At 64.1% G+C, this 15190-nt stretch overlaps 2 protein-coding genes across 4 annotated transcripts; both read right to left on the minus strand.

Moving 5' to 3' along the window:
* Window positions 1-1108: 1108 nt before the first annotated feature.
* On the minus strand, window positions 1109-7304 carry CLPP (caseinolytic mitochondrial matrix peptidase proteolytic subunit; the record flags this gene model as incomplete). Its single annotated transcript, XM_082076703.1, is given in 8 exon segments — window positions 1109-1389; window positions 1932-2037; window positions 2980-3167; window positions 4281-4377; window positions 4464-4535; window positions 5445-5494; window positions 5497-5507; window positions 7195-7304. Coding segments are annotated over 8 exon segments (915 nt in total).
* Window positions 6598-14716, minus strand: LOC309452024 (intercellular adhesion molecule 5-like). 3 transcript variants are annotated; one of them, XM_082076704.1, is made up of 7 exons: window positions 14582-14716; window positions 12087-12365; window positions 10917-11237; window positions 10571-10837; window positions 9443-9718; window positions 8253-8495; window positions 6598-7680 (listed from the first exon to the last, which is right to left on the minus strand). In XM_082076704.1, exons 1-7 carry the CDS (start codon window positions 14631-14633, stop codon window positions 7478-7480), a joined length of 1641 nt encoding a protein of 546 aa, XP_081932830.1. In that variant the 5' UTR covers window positions 14634-14716; the 3' UTR covers window positions 6598-7477. The 3 variants fall into 3 exon arrangements, with proteins under 3 accessions (XP_081932830.1, XP_081932831.1, XP_081932832.1); XM_082076705.1 differs by lacking the exon at window positions 9443-9718; XM_082076706.1 differs by lacking the exon at window positions 12087-12365 and having other exon boundaries at window positions 14582-14715.
* Between the last annotated feature and the right edge of the window lie 474 nt (window positions 14717-15190).

The following is a 15190-nucleotide window of genomic DNA, read 5'->3' on the forward strand; positions in this document are numbered from 1 at the left end:
CGGCCGCGCTCACGAACCCGCCCCGCACCAGCGCCAGCCCGCGCAGCCGCCGCTCCACCGCGGGGCTGGACGCGCGGAGCAGCCCCGGGTCCGCCCGGCCGCCCGGGCCCAGCCCGCCCGGGCCCCCCCCGGGGTCACCATCCCCGCTCCAGGCCCCGCTTCCCGCCCAGCGCCGCCACAGGCCGCCCGCGCGGTGCATGCCGGGAGCGCAGCGCCCTCTGGCGCGCAGGAGGACTCGGGAAGGAAAGACGCGGCGGCGCGGGGCATCATGGGAAGAAGGTCGGGGCGCGGCGGGTATGACACGGGGTATGATGGGAAGAAGGTCGGGGCGCGGCGTGTGTAACGCAGTGCATCATGGGAAGGAGGGCGGGGCGCGGGGCATTGTGGGATGGTGGCGGAGTCGCGGGGTCCTCCCAGCCCCCGCCGTGCCCCCCAAGCAGCGCCAGGACCCCCAAATCCCTCCCACACCCCCCAATTCTCCCCCAGTCCCCCAAATCCCTCCCAGACCCCCCTATGTCCCCCAAATCCCTCTGTCGGATCCCCCCCCCCCCAAATCCCCCTTGGAACCCCCCAATCCCTCAGTGGGACCCCCCCCAATCACACCCAGGACCCCCCCCAAATCATCCCCGACCCCCTGTGCCCCCCAAATCCCCTCAGTGGGACCCCCCCAAATCCCTCCCCGACCCCCAATTCTCCCCCTGCCCCCCAAATCCTCCCAGACCCCCCTGTACCCCCAAAATACCCCCAGGACCCCCCCAAATCCTTCCACCCAGTCCCCCAAATCCCTCCCAGACCCCGCTGTGTCCCCCAAATCCCTCTGTCGGATCGCCCCCCCCCCCCAAATCCCCCTTGGAACCCCCCAAATCCCTCAGTGGGACCCCCCCCCCAAAATCATCCCCGACCCCCCTGTGCCCCCCAAATCCCCTCAGTGGGACCCCCCCAAATCCCTCCCCAACCCCCAATTCTCCCCCTGCCCCCCAAATCCTCCCAGACCCCCCAAATCCCTCAGTGGGACCCCCCAATCACACCCAGGACCCCCCCCCAAATCCCTCCCAGACCCCCAATTCTCCCCCTGCCCCCCAAATCCTCCCAGCACCCCCAAATACCTTCAGTGAGCCCCCCCAAATCCCTCCCTGACCCCCCCGCCAGCCCCATCACACCTTTGGGGTTCACAGCCCTTTAATTCCAACCATTGGGGGGCCGGGGGGGGGGTTGTCACGGCCCCGGGGGGGTCGCGGGGGGGGGCGGGGGGGGTTTGGGGGGGCTCCTTGTGCACCAGCCGCGGTTCGTCCTCCCCCCGGGGGGGCGGGTGCACCAGCACCCGGTCCAGGAGCCCGAATTCCTGCGCCTCCACGGGGCTGAGGTAGCGATCGCGCTCCATGGCCGCCTCTGGGGGGGGGCGGGGGGGTCAGGAGGGGCTGGGGGGGGGTCACGGGGGGGTCCTGGGGGAATTTGAGGGGGTTTGGGGGGCGTTATGGAGCTCAAGAGAGTGGAATGGTGATACTGGTCAATGGGCGACTCCAGAGCGTCAGGGGGGGTTCGGAGGGATCTGGGGGTGTCCTGGGGGTTCAAATGGGTCTGGGGGGGTCCCAGGGGAATTTAGGGGGTCTGGGGGGGGTTATGGGGCTCCTGGGGGGCTTATGGGGCTCCAAAAATGAGATAGATGGTGATACCATTCAATGGGTGAGTCCAGAGGGTCAGGGGCAGTTTGGGGGGGTTCAGGTGGATCTGGGGGGTCATGGGGGCCTGGGGGGGTCACGGGGGGGTCCTGGGGGTATTTGGGGGTTCCTGAGGGGGTCTGGGGGGGTTATGGGGCTCCAGAGATGAGACAGTGATACCATTCAATGGGCGACTCCAGAGGGTCAGGGGGGGTTCAGGGGGATCTGGGGGTGTCCCAGGGGGTTCGGGGGGGTCCGGGGGGGGTCACTGACCGATGACGGGCAGGGGCTGCCCCGTGTGTTTGGCGTAGAGCCCGTTGATCTGGCGCTTGAGCTGCAGAATCTCCTCGGCCTGGATGGCGATGTCAGTGGCCTGGCCCTGGGGGGGGGACAATGGGGGGGGGGGGACGAGGGACAATGCAGGGGGGGTGAAAGGAAGATATGAACTTCAGAGCAGAGTCAATGATGCAGCTTCTCTTCAGGGGGACAAGGGACAATATGGGGGGGGACAAGGGACAATATGGGGGGGGACAAGGGACAATATGGGGGGGGACAAGGGACAATATGGAGGGGCCTCCCCCTTCCCCCATAGGTGCCTCCCCTATCCCCCCCCAAACGATAAAGCACCCCCTGAACCAATAAACCACCCAACTGAACCAATAAACCACCCCCCCAACTGATAAACCACCCACTGAACCGATAAACCACCCCCTGAACCGATAAACCACCCCCTGAACCGATAAACCACCCCCCGAAGTGATAAACCACCCAACTGATAAACCACCCCCCGGACTGTTAAACCAGCCCCTGAACTGATAAACCACCCCCCAACTGATAAACCACCCCCTGAACCAATAAACCACCCCCCGCAACGATAAACCACCCCCCCGCAACGATAAACCACCCCCCCGCAACGATAAACCGCCCCCCCCCGCAACGATAAACCGGGCCCCCCCCGCAACGATAAACCACCCCCCCGCAACGATAAACCACCCCCCCCGCAACGATAAACCACCCAAGTGATAAACCACCCCCCCGACCGATAAACCACCCCCCAGGTGATAAACCACCCCCTGGACTGTTAAACCACTCAACTGATAAACCACCCCCCCGACCGATAAACCATTCCCCAGGTGATAAACCACCCCTTGATGTGATAAACCACCCCCTGGACTGTTAAACCACTCAACTGATAAACCACCCCCTGGACCGATAAATCGCCCCCCAGGTGATAAACCACCCACTGAACCAATAAACCACCCACCTGATAAACCACCCCCCGACCCAATAAACCCCCCCGGGTGCCTCCCCTCCCCGTTACCCGTGCGCCCCCCGAGGGCTGGTGCACCATGAGGCGGGCGTTGGGCAGCGCGTGGCGCTGGCCGGGGGCGCCGGCGGCCAGCAGCAGGGACGCCATGCTGGCCGCCTGCCCCACGCACCACGTGCACACGGGGTTCAGCACGTACTGCATCGTGTCGTAGATGGCCAGCCCCGACGTCACCGCCCCCCCTGCGGGACGGACCCCCCGCCGTGAGGGGGGAGCGCCCACCAGAGCCATAGAACACCCCCCGAAATGATAAACCACCCCCGAACCGATAAACCACCCCCTAGGGCTGATAAACCATCACTGATAAACCACCCCCCGAACCGATAAACCAGCCCCCGAACCGATAAACCAGCCACTAGAGCTGATAAACCACCCACTAGAGCCGATAAACCACCCACTAGAGCCGATAAACCACCCACTAGAGCCGATAAACCAGCCCCCGAACCGATAAACCATCACTGATAAACCACCCCCCGAACTGATGAACCACCCACTAGAACCAATAAACCAGCCCCCGAAATGATAAACCACCCCCCGAACCGATAAACCAGCCCCTGGACCGATAAACCAGCCCCCTGGACCGATAAACCAGCCCCCTGGACCGATAAACCATCACTGATAAACCACCCCCTAAATTGATAAACCACCCCCTGAACTGATAAACCACCCCCCGAACCGATAAACCAGCCCCCGAACCGATAAACCAGCCCCCGAACCGATAAACCATCACTGATAAACCACCCCCTGAATTGATAAACCACCCCCTGAACTGATAAACCACCCCCCAAACTCATAGTCCCCCCCCAACTGATAAACCATCCCTTGAACTGATAAACCAGCCCCTGAATTGATACCCCCCCGAACTGATAAACCACCCCCTGAACTGATAAACCACCCACCTTAACTGATACCCCCCCGAACTGATAAACCACCTCCCTGAATTGATGACCCCCCCCAAACTGATAAACCACCCCCTGAAATCGATAAACTACTCCCAAACTGATAAACCACCCCTGAACCAATTAACCAACTCCTGAACTGATAAACCACCCCCCAAACCAATAAACAACCCCCTGAAGTCATAAACCACCCCCAAACTGATAAACCCCCCCCCGAACTGATAACCCCCCCCAACTGATAAACCACCCCCCGAACTGATAAACCACCCCTTTGTGAAATAAAATGGGGGTGGAGAGGGGGTATAAGGGATTAAGGGCGGTTTGTGGGGAGGGGGTTTGGGACCCCCCGAGGTGACAGTGACCCCCCCAAAGGTGACAGCGGCCCCCCCATCTCACCGGGGCTGTTGATGTACATGTGGATGGGTTTGGAGTTGCTCTCCGACTGCAGGAACAGCAGCTGCGCGATCACCAAGCTGGCCAGGCTGTCATCGATCTGGGGGGGGGGTCCCGGTGATGAGGGGGGTTCGCAGAGGGCGTGGGGGGGTCACTGAAATCGGGGTGTCCCCCCCCAGCACCCACCGGCCCCATGACGCAGACGATTCGCTCGCGGAGCAGCCGGGAGTAAATGTCGTAGGCGCGTTCGCCGCGGCCCTGGGGGGGAAAGGAGGTTTGGGGGGGTCCCGGCGTTGGGGGGGGGGGGGATGTGGGACCCCCCCCAGTGAGAACTGACCTTCCCCTGAACCGATAAACCACACCCTGGGTCAATAAGCCACACCCCCAACAACCAATAAACCACCCCCCCGGATCGATAAACCACCCCCCCAGATCAATAAACCACCTCAAAAACTGATAAACCACCCCCCCGGATTGATAAACCACCCCAAAAACTGATAAACCACCCCCCCGGATCGATAAACCACCCCCCCGGATCGATAAACCACCCCCCCGGATCGATAAACCACCCCAAAATCTGATAAACCACCCCCCCGGATCGATAAACCACCCCAAAAACTGATAAACCACCCCCCCGGATCGATAAACCACCCCAAAAACTGATAAACCACCCCCCCAGATCGATAAACCACCCCCCCGGATTGATAAACCACCCCAAAAACTGATAAACCACCCCCCCGGATCGATAAACCACCCAAAAACTGGTAAACCACCCCCCCCAACTGATAAACCAACCCCTGAATTGATAACCCACCCCCCAACTGATAACTCCCCCCAAACTCATTAACCCACCCCCCAAACTGATAACACCCCCCCCCGAACTCATTAACCACCCCCCTGAACTGATAAACCCCCCCAATCTCATAACCCGCCCCCAACTGATAACCCCCCCCAAACTCATTAACCAACCCCCAAACTGATAACCCCCCCCCAAAACTCATAACCCACCCCCCAACTGATAAACCCCCCCCTGAACTCATTAACCACCCCCCCAAACCGATAAACCACCCCCCAACTGATACCCCCCCCCACCCCGAACTCATACCCCCCCCCCCAACTTCTAAACCGCCCCCCAAGCGGGGGGGTCCAGGGCCCCCCCGAACTCACCGTCTGCTCCACCACGATGGGGATGAGCGGGGGGGGCGCGCGGGCGGGGCCGAGCGGTGGAGGCTGCGGAGAGGGGGGGGGGCGACCCCCCAGGCCCGGAAAAGGGCGCGCTGGGGGGGGGGGGTCAGGGAGACCCCGGGAACCCCCCAAAACCGGAAACCCCCCCCAAAACCAAGACACCCCCCCCAAAACCGGGCCCCTCCCCCCCCCAAAAACCAGGAACCCCCCCCCCCATCCTCATAACGTGGATCCCCCCGGCACCGAGAGGCCCCCAGGCCCCCCCAAACTGGGACCCCCCCCCAAACTGGGACCCCTCCCCCCGAACTGGGACCCCCCCCCAAACTGGGACCCCTCCCCCCGAACTGGGACCCCCCCCCTCAAACTGGGACACCCCCCCCCCCCCCCAAACTGGGACCCCACGAAAACCCCCCCGGAAACGGGACCCCCGAATCGGGCCCCCCCCGGAAACGGGACCCCGGAAACGGGACCCCAGAGCCACCCCCCCCCGCCGCGTCACCATGACAACCCCCCCCCCGTCACCATGACAACCGCCCCCTCCCCGTTACCGGCCCCGTCCCCTCACCGCCACCCCGGGCCCCATGGCGCCCCGGAAGCGCTTTTCAGCGCCCCGGAAGTGCCCGGTTCGAGACGCCACGTGATTTTTCCCCGCCACTCACCCATTCCCGCCCCCCCAACCCCACCCCGCGTCGGCTCCGCCCACCCCTCCGTCAGACCGCGCCCCTTCACTAAGCCACGCCCGTTTCTCCAAGACCACGCCCCTTGCACGCTGACCGCGCCTCCGATCAACCAGGGGCTGCGGGTTCGAATCCCGGCTGCGCTGGGTCCTCACGTCCCATTCCCAGCAGGCGCCCCGATCACTCAGGGGTTGCGGGTTCGAGTCCCGGTTGTGCTGGGTCCGTGGATGGGGAACGCGGGACTGGGGGAGGAACGGGGAGCACTGGGAGCACTGGGGCGAAATAAAGCCAAAAACCAAATTAAGAAAGCAATAAAACCCCGAAAAAAAGAGTAGGCAGGAAAAAGAAGTCATAAAACCTCAAAAGGAAAAACAAAACTGGCAATAAAGGAAGCAGAAAAAGCCAAAAGAAGCAAAGTAAGGAACACGCACAAAAAACGGAAAGAAAACAACAAGAAGTAGGCAAAATAAAAGCAGCAGGTTGCCGCCAACAGCTTTTATTGCAGAGACATATGGTGACACCATCTTCCAGCTCCGCGGTGCCCCCCCGGCACCAAAACCCCGGGGTTCGGCTCCTTTGGGGCCCCCATCCTGGTGTCACCGCACCAGGGGACCATGGCCCCCCCAGCACCGAAACCCCGGGGTTCGGCTCCTTTGGGGCCCCCAAATCCTGGTGTCACCCCAACGCCGGCTCCGCGGCTCCCAGGGGACAAAGTTCGGTGAGAAACGGAGCTTCGCAGCGCTGGCCCCGGAAACCGGAGGTCGCGGGTTCGAGTCCCACCTGCGGCAGGTGCGCAAGGGGCCCTGGGTGGGGAAGCGGCCTCATCACCCGGGGATTGCGGGTTCGAGTCCCGGCTGCGCTGAGTCCCCGCGTCCGCATCCCAGCAGGCGCCGCGATCAATCAGGGGTTACGGGTTCGAGTCCCGGCTGCGCTGAGTCCCCGCGTCCGCATCCCAGCAGGCGCCGCGATCAATCAGGGGTTACGGGTTCGAGTCCCGGCTGCGCTGAGTCCCCGCGTCCGCATCCCAGCAGGCGCCGCGATCAATCAGGGGTTACGGGTTCGAGTCCCGGCTGCGCTGACTCCCCACGTCCCATTCCCAGCAGGCGCCCCGATCAATCAGGGGTTGAGGGTTCGAGTCCCGGTTGTGCGCCGAGGTCGGCACCATCCCCTCGCCAGCATCTCAACCGCATCCCCATGGGAGCCGCCACCTCCACCACCAACCACCAGCTCGCCACCGCGGCCACCATTCGGTCCCCAATGTCACCGAGAGGCGGTGAGTTGGATGGGCAGGGGGCTGCCGGCCCTCCCCCCGCTCCCGGTGCCGTGGGCTCCCCCCGGTTACGCTTGAGCCTCCCGCGCGGAGCCGTTGAGCGCGGCCGGCGCCTCCGAGCGCAGCCGCTCCATCTCCTGCCGCTGCCGCAGCCGGTAGTGCCGGATCTTCTTCTGCCGGTAGTAGATGCCGTAGCCCCCCCCGCCGGCCGCCAGCAGCGCGGCCCCCACCAGCGCCACCAGCACCCACGGCAGCACCGCGGGGTCATAGGCTGATGGAGACAGCGGGAAAGGGGGGGGGGGTCAGGGGAATGCATGGGACCCCCCCAAATTGAACCCTCAGGACCCCCAGGACATCTGAGACCACCCAGACCCCTGGGACCCCCAAGACCCCCCAGGACCCCCAAGACCCTTGAGATCCCCATGACCTTCAGGACCCCCAAGACCACCCAGACCCCTGGGACCCCCAAGGATCCCATGACCCTTGAGATCCCCATGACCCTCAGGACCTGCAAGACCCCTGGGAGCTCCCCAAGAGCATCAGGAGCTCCAGGAGCCCCAAGACCATGAGGAGCCCCGAGACCCCCGGGACCCCCCAAGACCACCAGGATCTCCAGGACTCTTGGGACCCCTGAGACCCCCAGGATCCCACAGACACCCAAGACCCCTGAGACCCCCAGGACCCCTGAGACCACCCAGACCCCTGGGATCCCCAAGACCCCCCAGGACCCCCAAGACCCTTGAGATCCCCATGACCCTCAGGACCCCCATGAGCACCCAGACCCTTGGGACCCCCAAGGATGCCAAGACCCCTGTGACCCCCAGACCCCCCGTTCCCACTCACCGTCCACCCCCACGGTGACGTCCCGGCTGTCTGTCCCCAGCGGGTTGGTGGCGCGGCAGCGGTAGGTGCCGGCGTGGGCGCGGGTGACCGGCTGCGGCACCCCGGGGGGGAACGGCTCCCCCTCCTTGGTGCACGTCACCTCAGGGCGGGGGTTCCCCCGCGCCCAGCACCGCAGGGTCTCATCCTGCCCCTCCGTCCAGTTCTGCTGGGGGGGGCAGCTCTCGTTGTCCATGCGGGGAGGGGCTGCGGGAACACCCAGCTGAGGTTACACAGGAACGTGGCCCTGGCCGTGAACTTGAACTGAGGGGCCACAACTGGACACACTATTCCAGATGTGACACACTATTCCAGATGTGGCCTCCCCAGGGCAGAGCAGAGGGGCAGGAGAACCTCTCTGACCTACTGACCCCTCCCTTCCAATCCCCCCCAGGTCCCATTGGCTTCCTGGCCACAAGGGCCCAGTGCTGGCTCAGCCACAGCACCCGCTGTTCCCAGCTGGTCTCCCATCCAAGCACTGACCGGGCCCGACCCTGCTTAGCTTCCCACATCAGACGGGATGGGGCGTTCTCAGGGTGCTATGGCTGTATATATTATATATATGTATATATATATGTTCCCCAAGTATATCCTGATAGCATCTGAACTAAAGGGCAGAGCAGAGGGGCAGGAGAACCTCTCTGACCTACTGACCACCCCCTTCTAACCCACCCAGGTACCATTCGTCTCCCATCCAAGCACTGACCGGGCCCGACCCTGCTTAGCTTCCCACATCAGATGGGATGGGGCGTTCTCAGGGTGCTATGGCTCTATATATATTATATATATATATATATATATATATATGTTCCCTGAGTATATTCTGACCGTATCTGAACTAAACCCTTTTCTCATGCTCATCCTGCTGTCCCCAGGACCCCCAGCTCCCTTTTCTCCGCTCTCCAACAGCTCGTTCCCACCCTACGCTGGCACCTGGGCTTGTTCTGCCCAGTTACAACACTCTACCCTTGTTCTATTCCATTCCGTTCTCCCCACCCAACTCTCCATGTCTCTGGGTGGCAGCGCAGCCTCCAGCATCACCCAGTTCGGTGTCACCAGCAAACTGGCTGACGGTCACTCTATTCCCCCATCCAAGTCATTGATGAACATATTGAACATATTGAAACGTCGCCGCGCGGCCGCCGCGCTCTCACCGGTGACGTTGAGCCGCACGGGCGCGCTGCTCTTGGGCGCTTTGCCGCCCGCGGGGAGTTTGGCGTCGCAGCTCAGCTCCAGCCCGTCGTCCTCCTCGCGCGCCGTCATGGCGAAGGCCAGCGGCGCCGGGCCCCACTCGGCCAGGACGCGGCGCCCGGCGCGGACGCGCAGCCGGATCTCGGCCGAGTGCCCGGGCGCCAGGACGCAGCGCCCGCTCAGCGCCGTGCCGGCCACCGCGCTGGCGCTGCCGACCTCCAGCTGCGGCCGCGGGAAACCTGCGGGGGACAGCGCAGTGACGCCGCGGCCTCAGACCGACCCCGCGGCCCCGGCACCGCCGTTACTGATGGAATTTAACAAGGGCAAGTGTAGAGTGTTGATCTGGGCAGGAACAGCCCCAGGTTCCAGTATAGGTTGGGAAATTACATATTAGAGAGCAGCGTAGGGGAAAGGGAGCTGGGGGTCCTGGGGACAGCAGGGGGACCATGAGCCAGCACTGGGCCCTTGTGGCCAGGAAGCCAATGGGACCTGGGGGGGTTAGAAGGGGGGGGTCAGTAGGTCAGAGAGGTTCTCCTGCCCCTCTGCTCTGCCCTGGGGAGGCCACACCTGGAATAGTGTGTCCAGCTGTGGCCCCTCAGTTCCAGCAGGACAGGGAACTGCTGGAGAGGCTCCAGCGCAGGGCAATGAAGATGCTGGAGGGAGTGGAGCATCTCCCGTATGAAGAAAGGCTGAGGGAGCTGGGGCTCGTTAGTTTGGAGAAGAGGAGACTGAGGGGTGACCTTATTAATGCTTATAAATAGATAAAGGGTGAGTGCCATGGGGATGGAGCCAGGCTCTTCTGGGTGGCAAACAATGATAGGACAAGGGGTAATGGGATCAAGCTGGAACACAAGAGGTTCCACTGAAATTTGAGAAGAAACTTGTTCCTGGTGAGGGTGGCAGAGCCTGAACAGGCTGCCCAGGGGGTGTGGAGTCTCCTTCTCTGCAGACATTCCAACCCCTGGACATGTTCCTGTGCGACCTCACCTGGGTGTTCCTGCTCCATGGGGGTTGCACTGGATGAGCTTTGAGGTCCCTTCCAACCCCAAACACACTGTGACACTGTGACACTGTGACACTGTGATACTCACGGTAGACGTGCACAATCGCCTCCGTCCAGCGCCACTTGGGTCCCACGCTCACGTTGCAAACCAGGGCGAACACGCCCGGTAGGCCGGGGGCCAGCTCGGCGGTGGCGCGGTGGCCGTCCCGGCTGATGGCGACTGGCAGGGAGCGGTTGGCGAGCGTCAGCTCGAACCGCGCCGCCGGGAAGACGCCGGTGACGGCGCAGCTGGTGTTGGCCGCTTCGCCGGTCTCCAGGTAGATCTGCGGCTCCATCACCGGACGCTCCGGGAACTCTATCACCGCATAGAAACACCCGCCGTGAGCCGGCGGCCGCGCGGCACAACCGCCGCGAAGCCGCCGGCGCGGCCTTACCGTAAACGGACAGCTGTTGCGGGTCGGAGGTGGCGGTGAAGCGCGAGCGGTTGTAGGGGGACAGGTCGAGCAGCGCCGTGCAGGTGACGTTGTGGCCGTGGTCCCCGCGCCGCGCGGTCAGCCGGTGCGTCACCCGCACGGCCGCCGGCTCGTCGCCCCCGCGCCGCGCGAAGCTCTCGGTGCGCAGCGTCTCGGCGCCGCGCCGCAGCGTCACCGTCAGCAGCCGCGGCGGCGCCGCGCCCGACACCGCGCACGCCAGCTCGTGGGTGGCGCCCACGGGCAGCGCCGGCACCGGCTCCAGCACCGGCGGGTCCGGAGCGCCTGGGGAAACACACCGCGGGTGGGACGGATGCGGTTGGATGGGGAGGGTGGGTCTGGGGTCCCCTGGGCTTTCCCCCCATATTGGGGAGGAGCTCTGGGTCCCCTTAACTTTCCTCCCATACTGGGGACAATCTCAGGGATCCCCTTGACTCCCCCCCATATCGGGGAGGAGTCTGGGTCTTCTTGACCTTCCCCCCAATACTGGGATGAGCTCAGGGTCCCCTTAGCTTCCCCCCCATATTGGGGATGGGGGTGAGCTCTGGGGTCCCCTTGACTTCCCCCCCATATTGGTGATGATCCCTTGGTCCCCATGACTCCCCCCCACATTGGTGATGATCCCAGGGTCCCCATGACCCCCCCATATTTGTGATGATCCCAGGGTCCCCATGACCCCCCCACATTGGTGATGATCCCAGGGTCCCCATGACTCCCCCCCATACTGGTGATGATCCCATGGTCCCCTTGACTCCCCCCCCATACTGGTGATGATCCCATGGTCCCCTTGACTCCCCCCCCATACTGGTGATGATCCCAGGGTCCCCATGACTCCCCCCCCATACTGGTGATGATCCCATGGTCCCCATGACTCCCCCCAATATTGGTGATGATCCCATGGTCCCCTTGACTCCCCCGATACTGGTGATGATCCCAGGGTCCCCATGACCCCCCCATATTGGCGATGATCCCATGGTCCCCTTGACTCCCCCCCATATTGGTGATGATCCCAGGGTCCCCATGACTCCCCCCATATTTGTGATAATCCCATGGTCCCCATGACTCCCCCCATACTGGTGATGATCCCATGGTCCCCATGACCCCCCCCCGGCGCCGGGGACGCGCAGTGCTCACGGTAGACGGTGATTTTGATGGTCACCGTCTTCCTGTCGGTGTTGTCGCGGCAGCGGTAGAAGCAGAGGACGCTGGAGTTCCACTCGGTGACGTTGAGCAGCTCCACCACCGTCTCCTGCGGCGTCGCCTTCACCAGCCGCTTCAGCGCCGGCGTCTCCACGTTGCCGGTGCCGTTGGGCTCGCGGCACGTGCTGCGCAGCGTCAGCACCAGCGAGCCCCCGTGCTCCACCGCCGGCGCCGCCGGCTCCACCGACAGCGCCCACGAGGCGCCCGCCCGCCCTGCCGGAAACGGGGGGTGAGGGGACCCCCGGCTTCGGCCCCATCCCCAGTGTGGGGGGGAAAGGCAAGGGGACCCCTGAGTTCATCCCCAATATGGGGGGGGGGAAGTCAAGGGGACCCTGAGATCATCCCAAAGGGGACCCTGAGATTGTCCCCAATATGGGGGGGAAGTCATGGGGACCCCTGAGCTCCTCTCCAATATGGGGGGGAAAGGCAAGGGGACCCCTGAGCTCCTGCCCAGTATGGGGAGTGGGATGTTAATGGGACCTCTGAGTCCCCCCTGGTATTGGGGGGACAGGTCAAGGGGACCCCTGAGATCATCCCCATCCCCAATATGGGGGGGACAGGTCAAGGGGACCCCTGAGATTGTCCCCAATATGGGGGGGAAAGGTAAGGGGACCCCAGAGCTTCTCCCCAATATGGGGGGGAAGGCAAGGGGACCCCTGAGATTGTCCCCAATATGGGGGGAAAGTCAAGGGGACCCCTGAGCTCCTGCCCAATATGGGGAGTGGGATGTTAATGGGACCTCTGAGTCCCCCCTGGTATTGGGGGGACAGGTCAAGGGGACCCCTGAGATCATCCCCATCCCCAATATGGGGGGGACAGGTCAAGGGGACCCCTGAGATTGTCCCCAGTATGGGGAGTGGGATGTTAATGGGACCTCTGAGCTCATCCCCATCCCCAATATGGGGGGGACAGGTCAAGGGGACCCCAGAGCTCCTCCCCAATATGGGGGGGAAAGGTAAGGGGACCCCTGAGATTGTCCCCAATATGGGGGGGAAAGGTAAGGGGACCCCTGAGCTCCTCCCCAATATGGGGAGGAAGTCAAGGGGACCCCTGAGGTTGTCCCCAATATGGGGGGAATGTTAAGGGGACCTCTGAGCTCATCCCCATCCCCAATATGGGGGGGACAGGTCAAGGGGACCCCTGAGATTGTCCCCAATATGGGAGGGAATGTTAAGGGGACCTCTGAGCTCCTCCCCATCCCCAGTATTGGGGGGACAGGTCAAGGGGACCCCTGAGATTGTCCCCATCCCCAATATGGGGGGGAAAGGCAAGGGGACCCCTGAGTTCATTCCCAATATGGGGGGGAAAAGTCAAGGGGACCCCTGAGACCCCCAGGATCCCACAGACACCCAAGACCCCTGAGACCCTCAGGAGCCCCAAGACCCCCAGGACCCCTGAGACCCAGGGTGCTCATGGGGGTCCTGAGGGTCATGGGGGTCTCAAGGGTCTTGGGGGTCCTTGGGGATCCCAGGGGTCTGGGGGCTCATGGGGGGTCCTGAGGGTCATGGGGACCTCGAGGATCTTGAGGGTCTCAGGGGTCCTGGGGGTCCTGAGGGTCATGGAGATCTCAAGGGTCTTGGGGGTCCTTGGGGATCCCAGGGGTCTGGGGGTTTGGGGGTCCCAGGGGTCTGAGTGGTCTCAGGGGTCCTGGGGGTCCCAAGGGTCTCAGGGCTCTCGGGTGTCTGTGGGCTCCTGTGGGTCTCAAGGGTCCTGGGACCCCCCCCCGCGGTGAGTCAGCGGCACCTTTGGGTGGGGGATTCCCCGCGTGGGTCCGTGATTCCCCCCCAGCCACGGGCAGGATCGGGCCCTTTCCTGGAATTGGCCGTCGGTGCCAGGAAGGGAACAATCACATCCAGGAGTTTCGCAAGACGCCCGGGGCCCCGCGCCAGGACGCGGCGTGGACGTGGGGGGGCGCTGTGGGGCCGGGACCCCCCACCCAGCCTCCCACCGCCCCCCGCGCCCCACGCCGCGCTGACGCGCTCGCGCTCGTATGGGGACAGATGGGGACACGCGTGTCCCCCCACCCGTGACACTGGTAGCACACACGGTGACGCATTCATGCTCATATGGGGGACAGATGGGGACACGCGTGTCCCCCCACTCGCGACACTCGTAGCACACACTCACAGTGACATGTTCACACTCATATGGGGCACAGATGGGGACACGCGTGTCCCCCCACCCGTGACACAGGCAGCACACACTCATGGTGACACGTTCGTGCTCATATGGGGACAGACGGGGACACGCGTGTCCCCCACCCGTGACACAGGCAGCACACACTCGCGCTCACGGTGACATGTTCATGCAGCGACACCGCGATGCCACCAACATGGTGACGCTGCTCAGCGCTGGGGACACACCCCGGGGGGTCCCCAGATTCCCCCCCCTCCCCACTCGGTGTCACCCCCAGCCCCGTGTCCCCTCACCTGCGGCGGCCCCCAGGGCGCACAGGAGCAGCGGCAGCACCGCGGGGCCCATGGGGAGCTTGGGGGGGCCGGTCGGGCTCCCCGGGGTCGGTCGGTTCGGGCTCCCCGGGGTCGGTCGGTTCGGGCTCCCCGGGGTCGGTCGGTTCGGGCTCCCCCGGGGTCGGTCGGTTCCGGCTGCCCCGGGTCGGTCGGTTCCCGCTCCCCGGGAGCCCCGGGAAGGCTCCGGTCAGGGGCTCCGGGAGCACCGGGCAGGGTCAATTCAGCCTCTCAGGATCGCTCGGTTCCGGCTCCCCAGGATCGGTCGGTTCAGGGTGCCCGGGAGCACCGGGATGGATCCGCTCAGACTTCCCGGAATCAGTCGGTTCAGTCTCTCCCGTGAGCACCGGGACCGCTCGGTCCGATCTCCCAGGTCCGCTCGGTCCGATCCCCGGGGTCCGCTCCGTTCGACCCCCGGGTCCGCTCGGTCCGATCTCCCGGGTCCGCTCCGTTCGACCCCCGGGTCCGCTCGGTCCGATCTCCCGGGTCCGCTCGGTTCGATCCCCGGGTCCGCTCTGTCCGATTACCGGGGGTTCGATCCCCGGGTCCGCTCGGTTCTACCCCCGGGTCCGC

This window comes from Streptopelia decaocto (assembly GCF_964273445.1).
Source record: "Streptopelia decaocto genome assembly, contig: HAP1_SCAFFOLD_2228, whole genome shotgun sequence".
Classification (NCBI taxonomy): Eukaryota; Metazoa; Chordata; class Aves; order Columbiformes; family Columbidae; genus Streptopelia; species Streptopelia decaocto.

Coding starts and splice junctions, on each gene's coding strand:
- LOC309452024 (XM_082076704.1), bottom strand. CDS start 14,633: ATGGGCCCCGCGGTGCTGCCGCTGCTCCTGTGCGCCCTGGGGGCCGCC. Junction 12,366..14,581: donor CGCCCTGGGGGCCGCCGCAG/GTGAGGGGACAC, acceptor CGTTTCCGGCAG/GGCGGGCGGGCGCCTCGTGG. Junction 7,681..8,252: donor CGTCACCGTGGGGGTGGACG/GTGAGTGGGAAC, acceptor TGTCTCCATCAG/CCTATGACCCCGCGGTGCTG.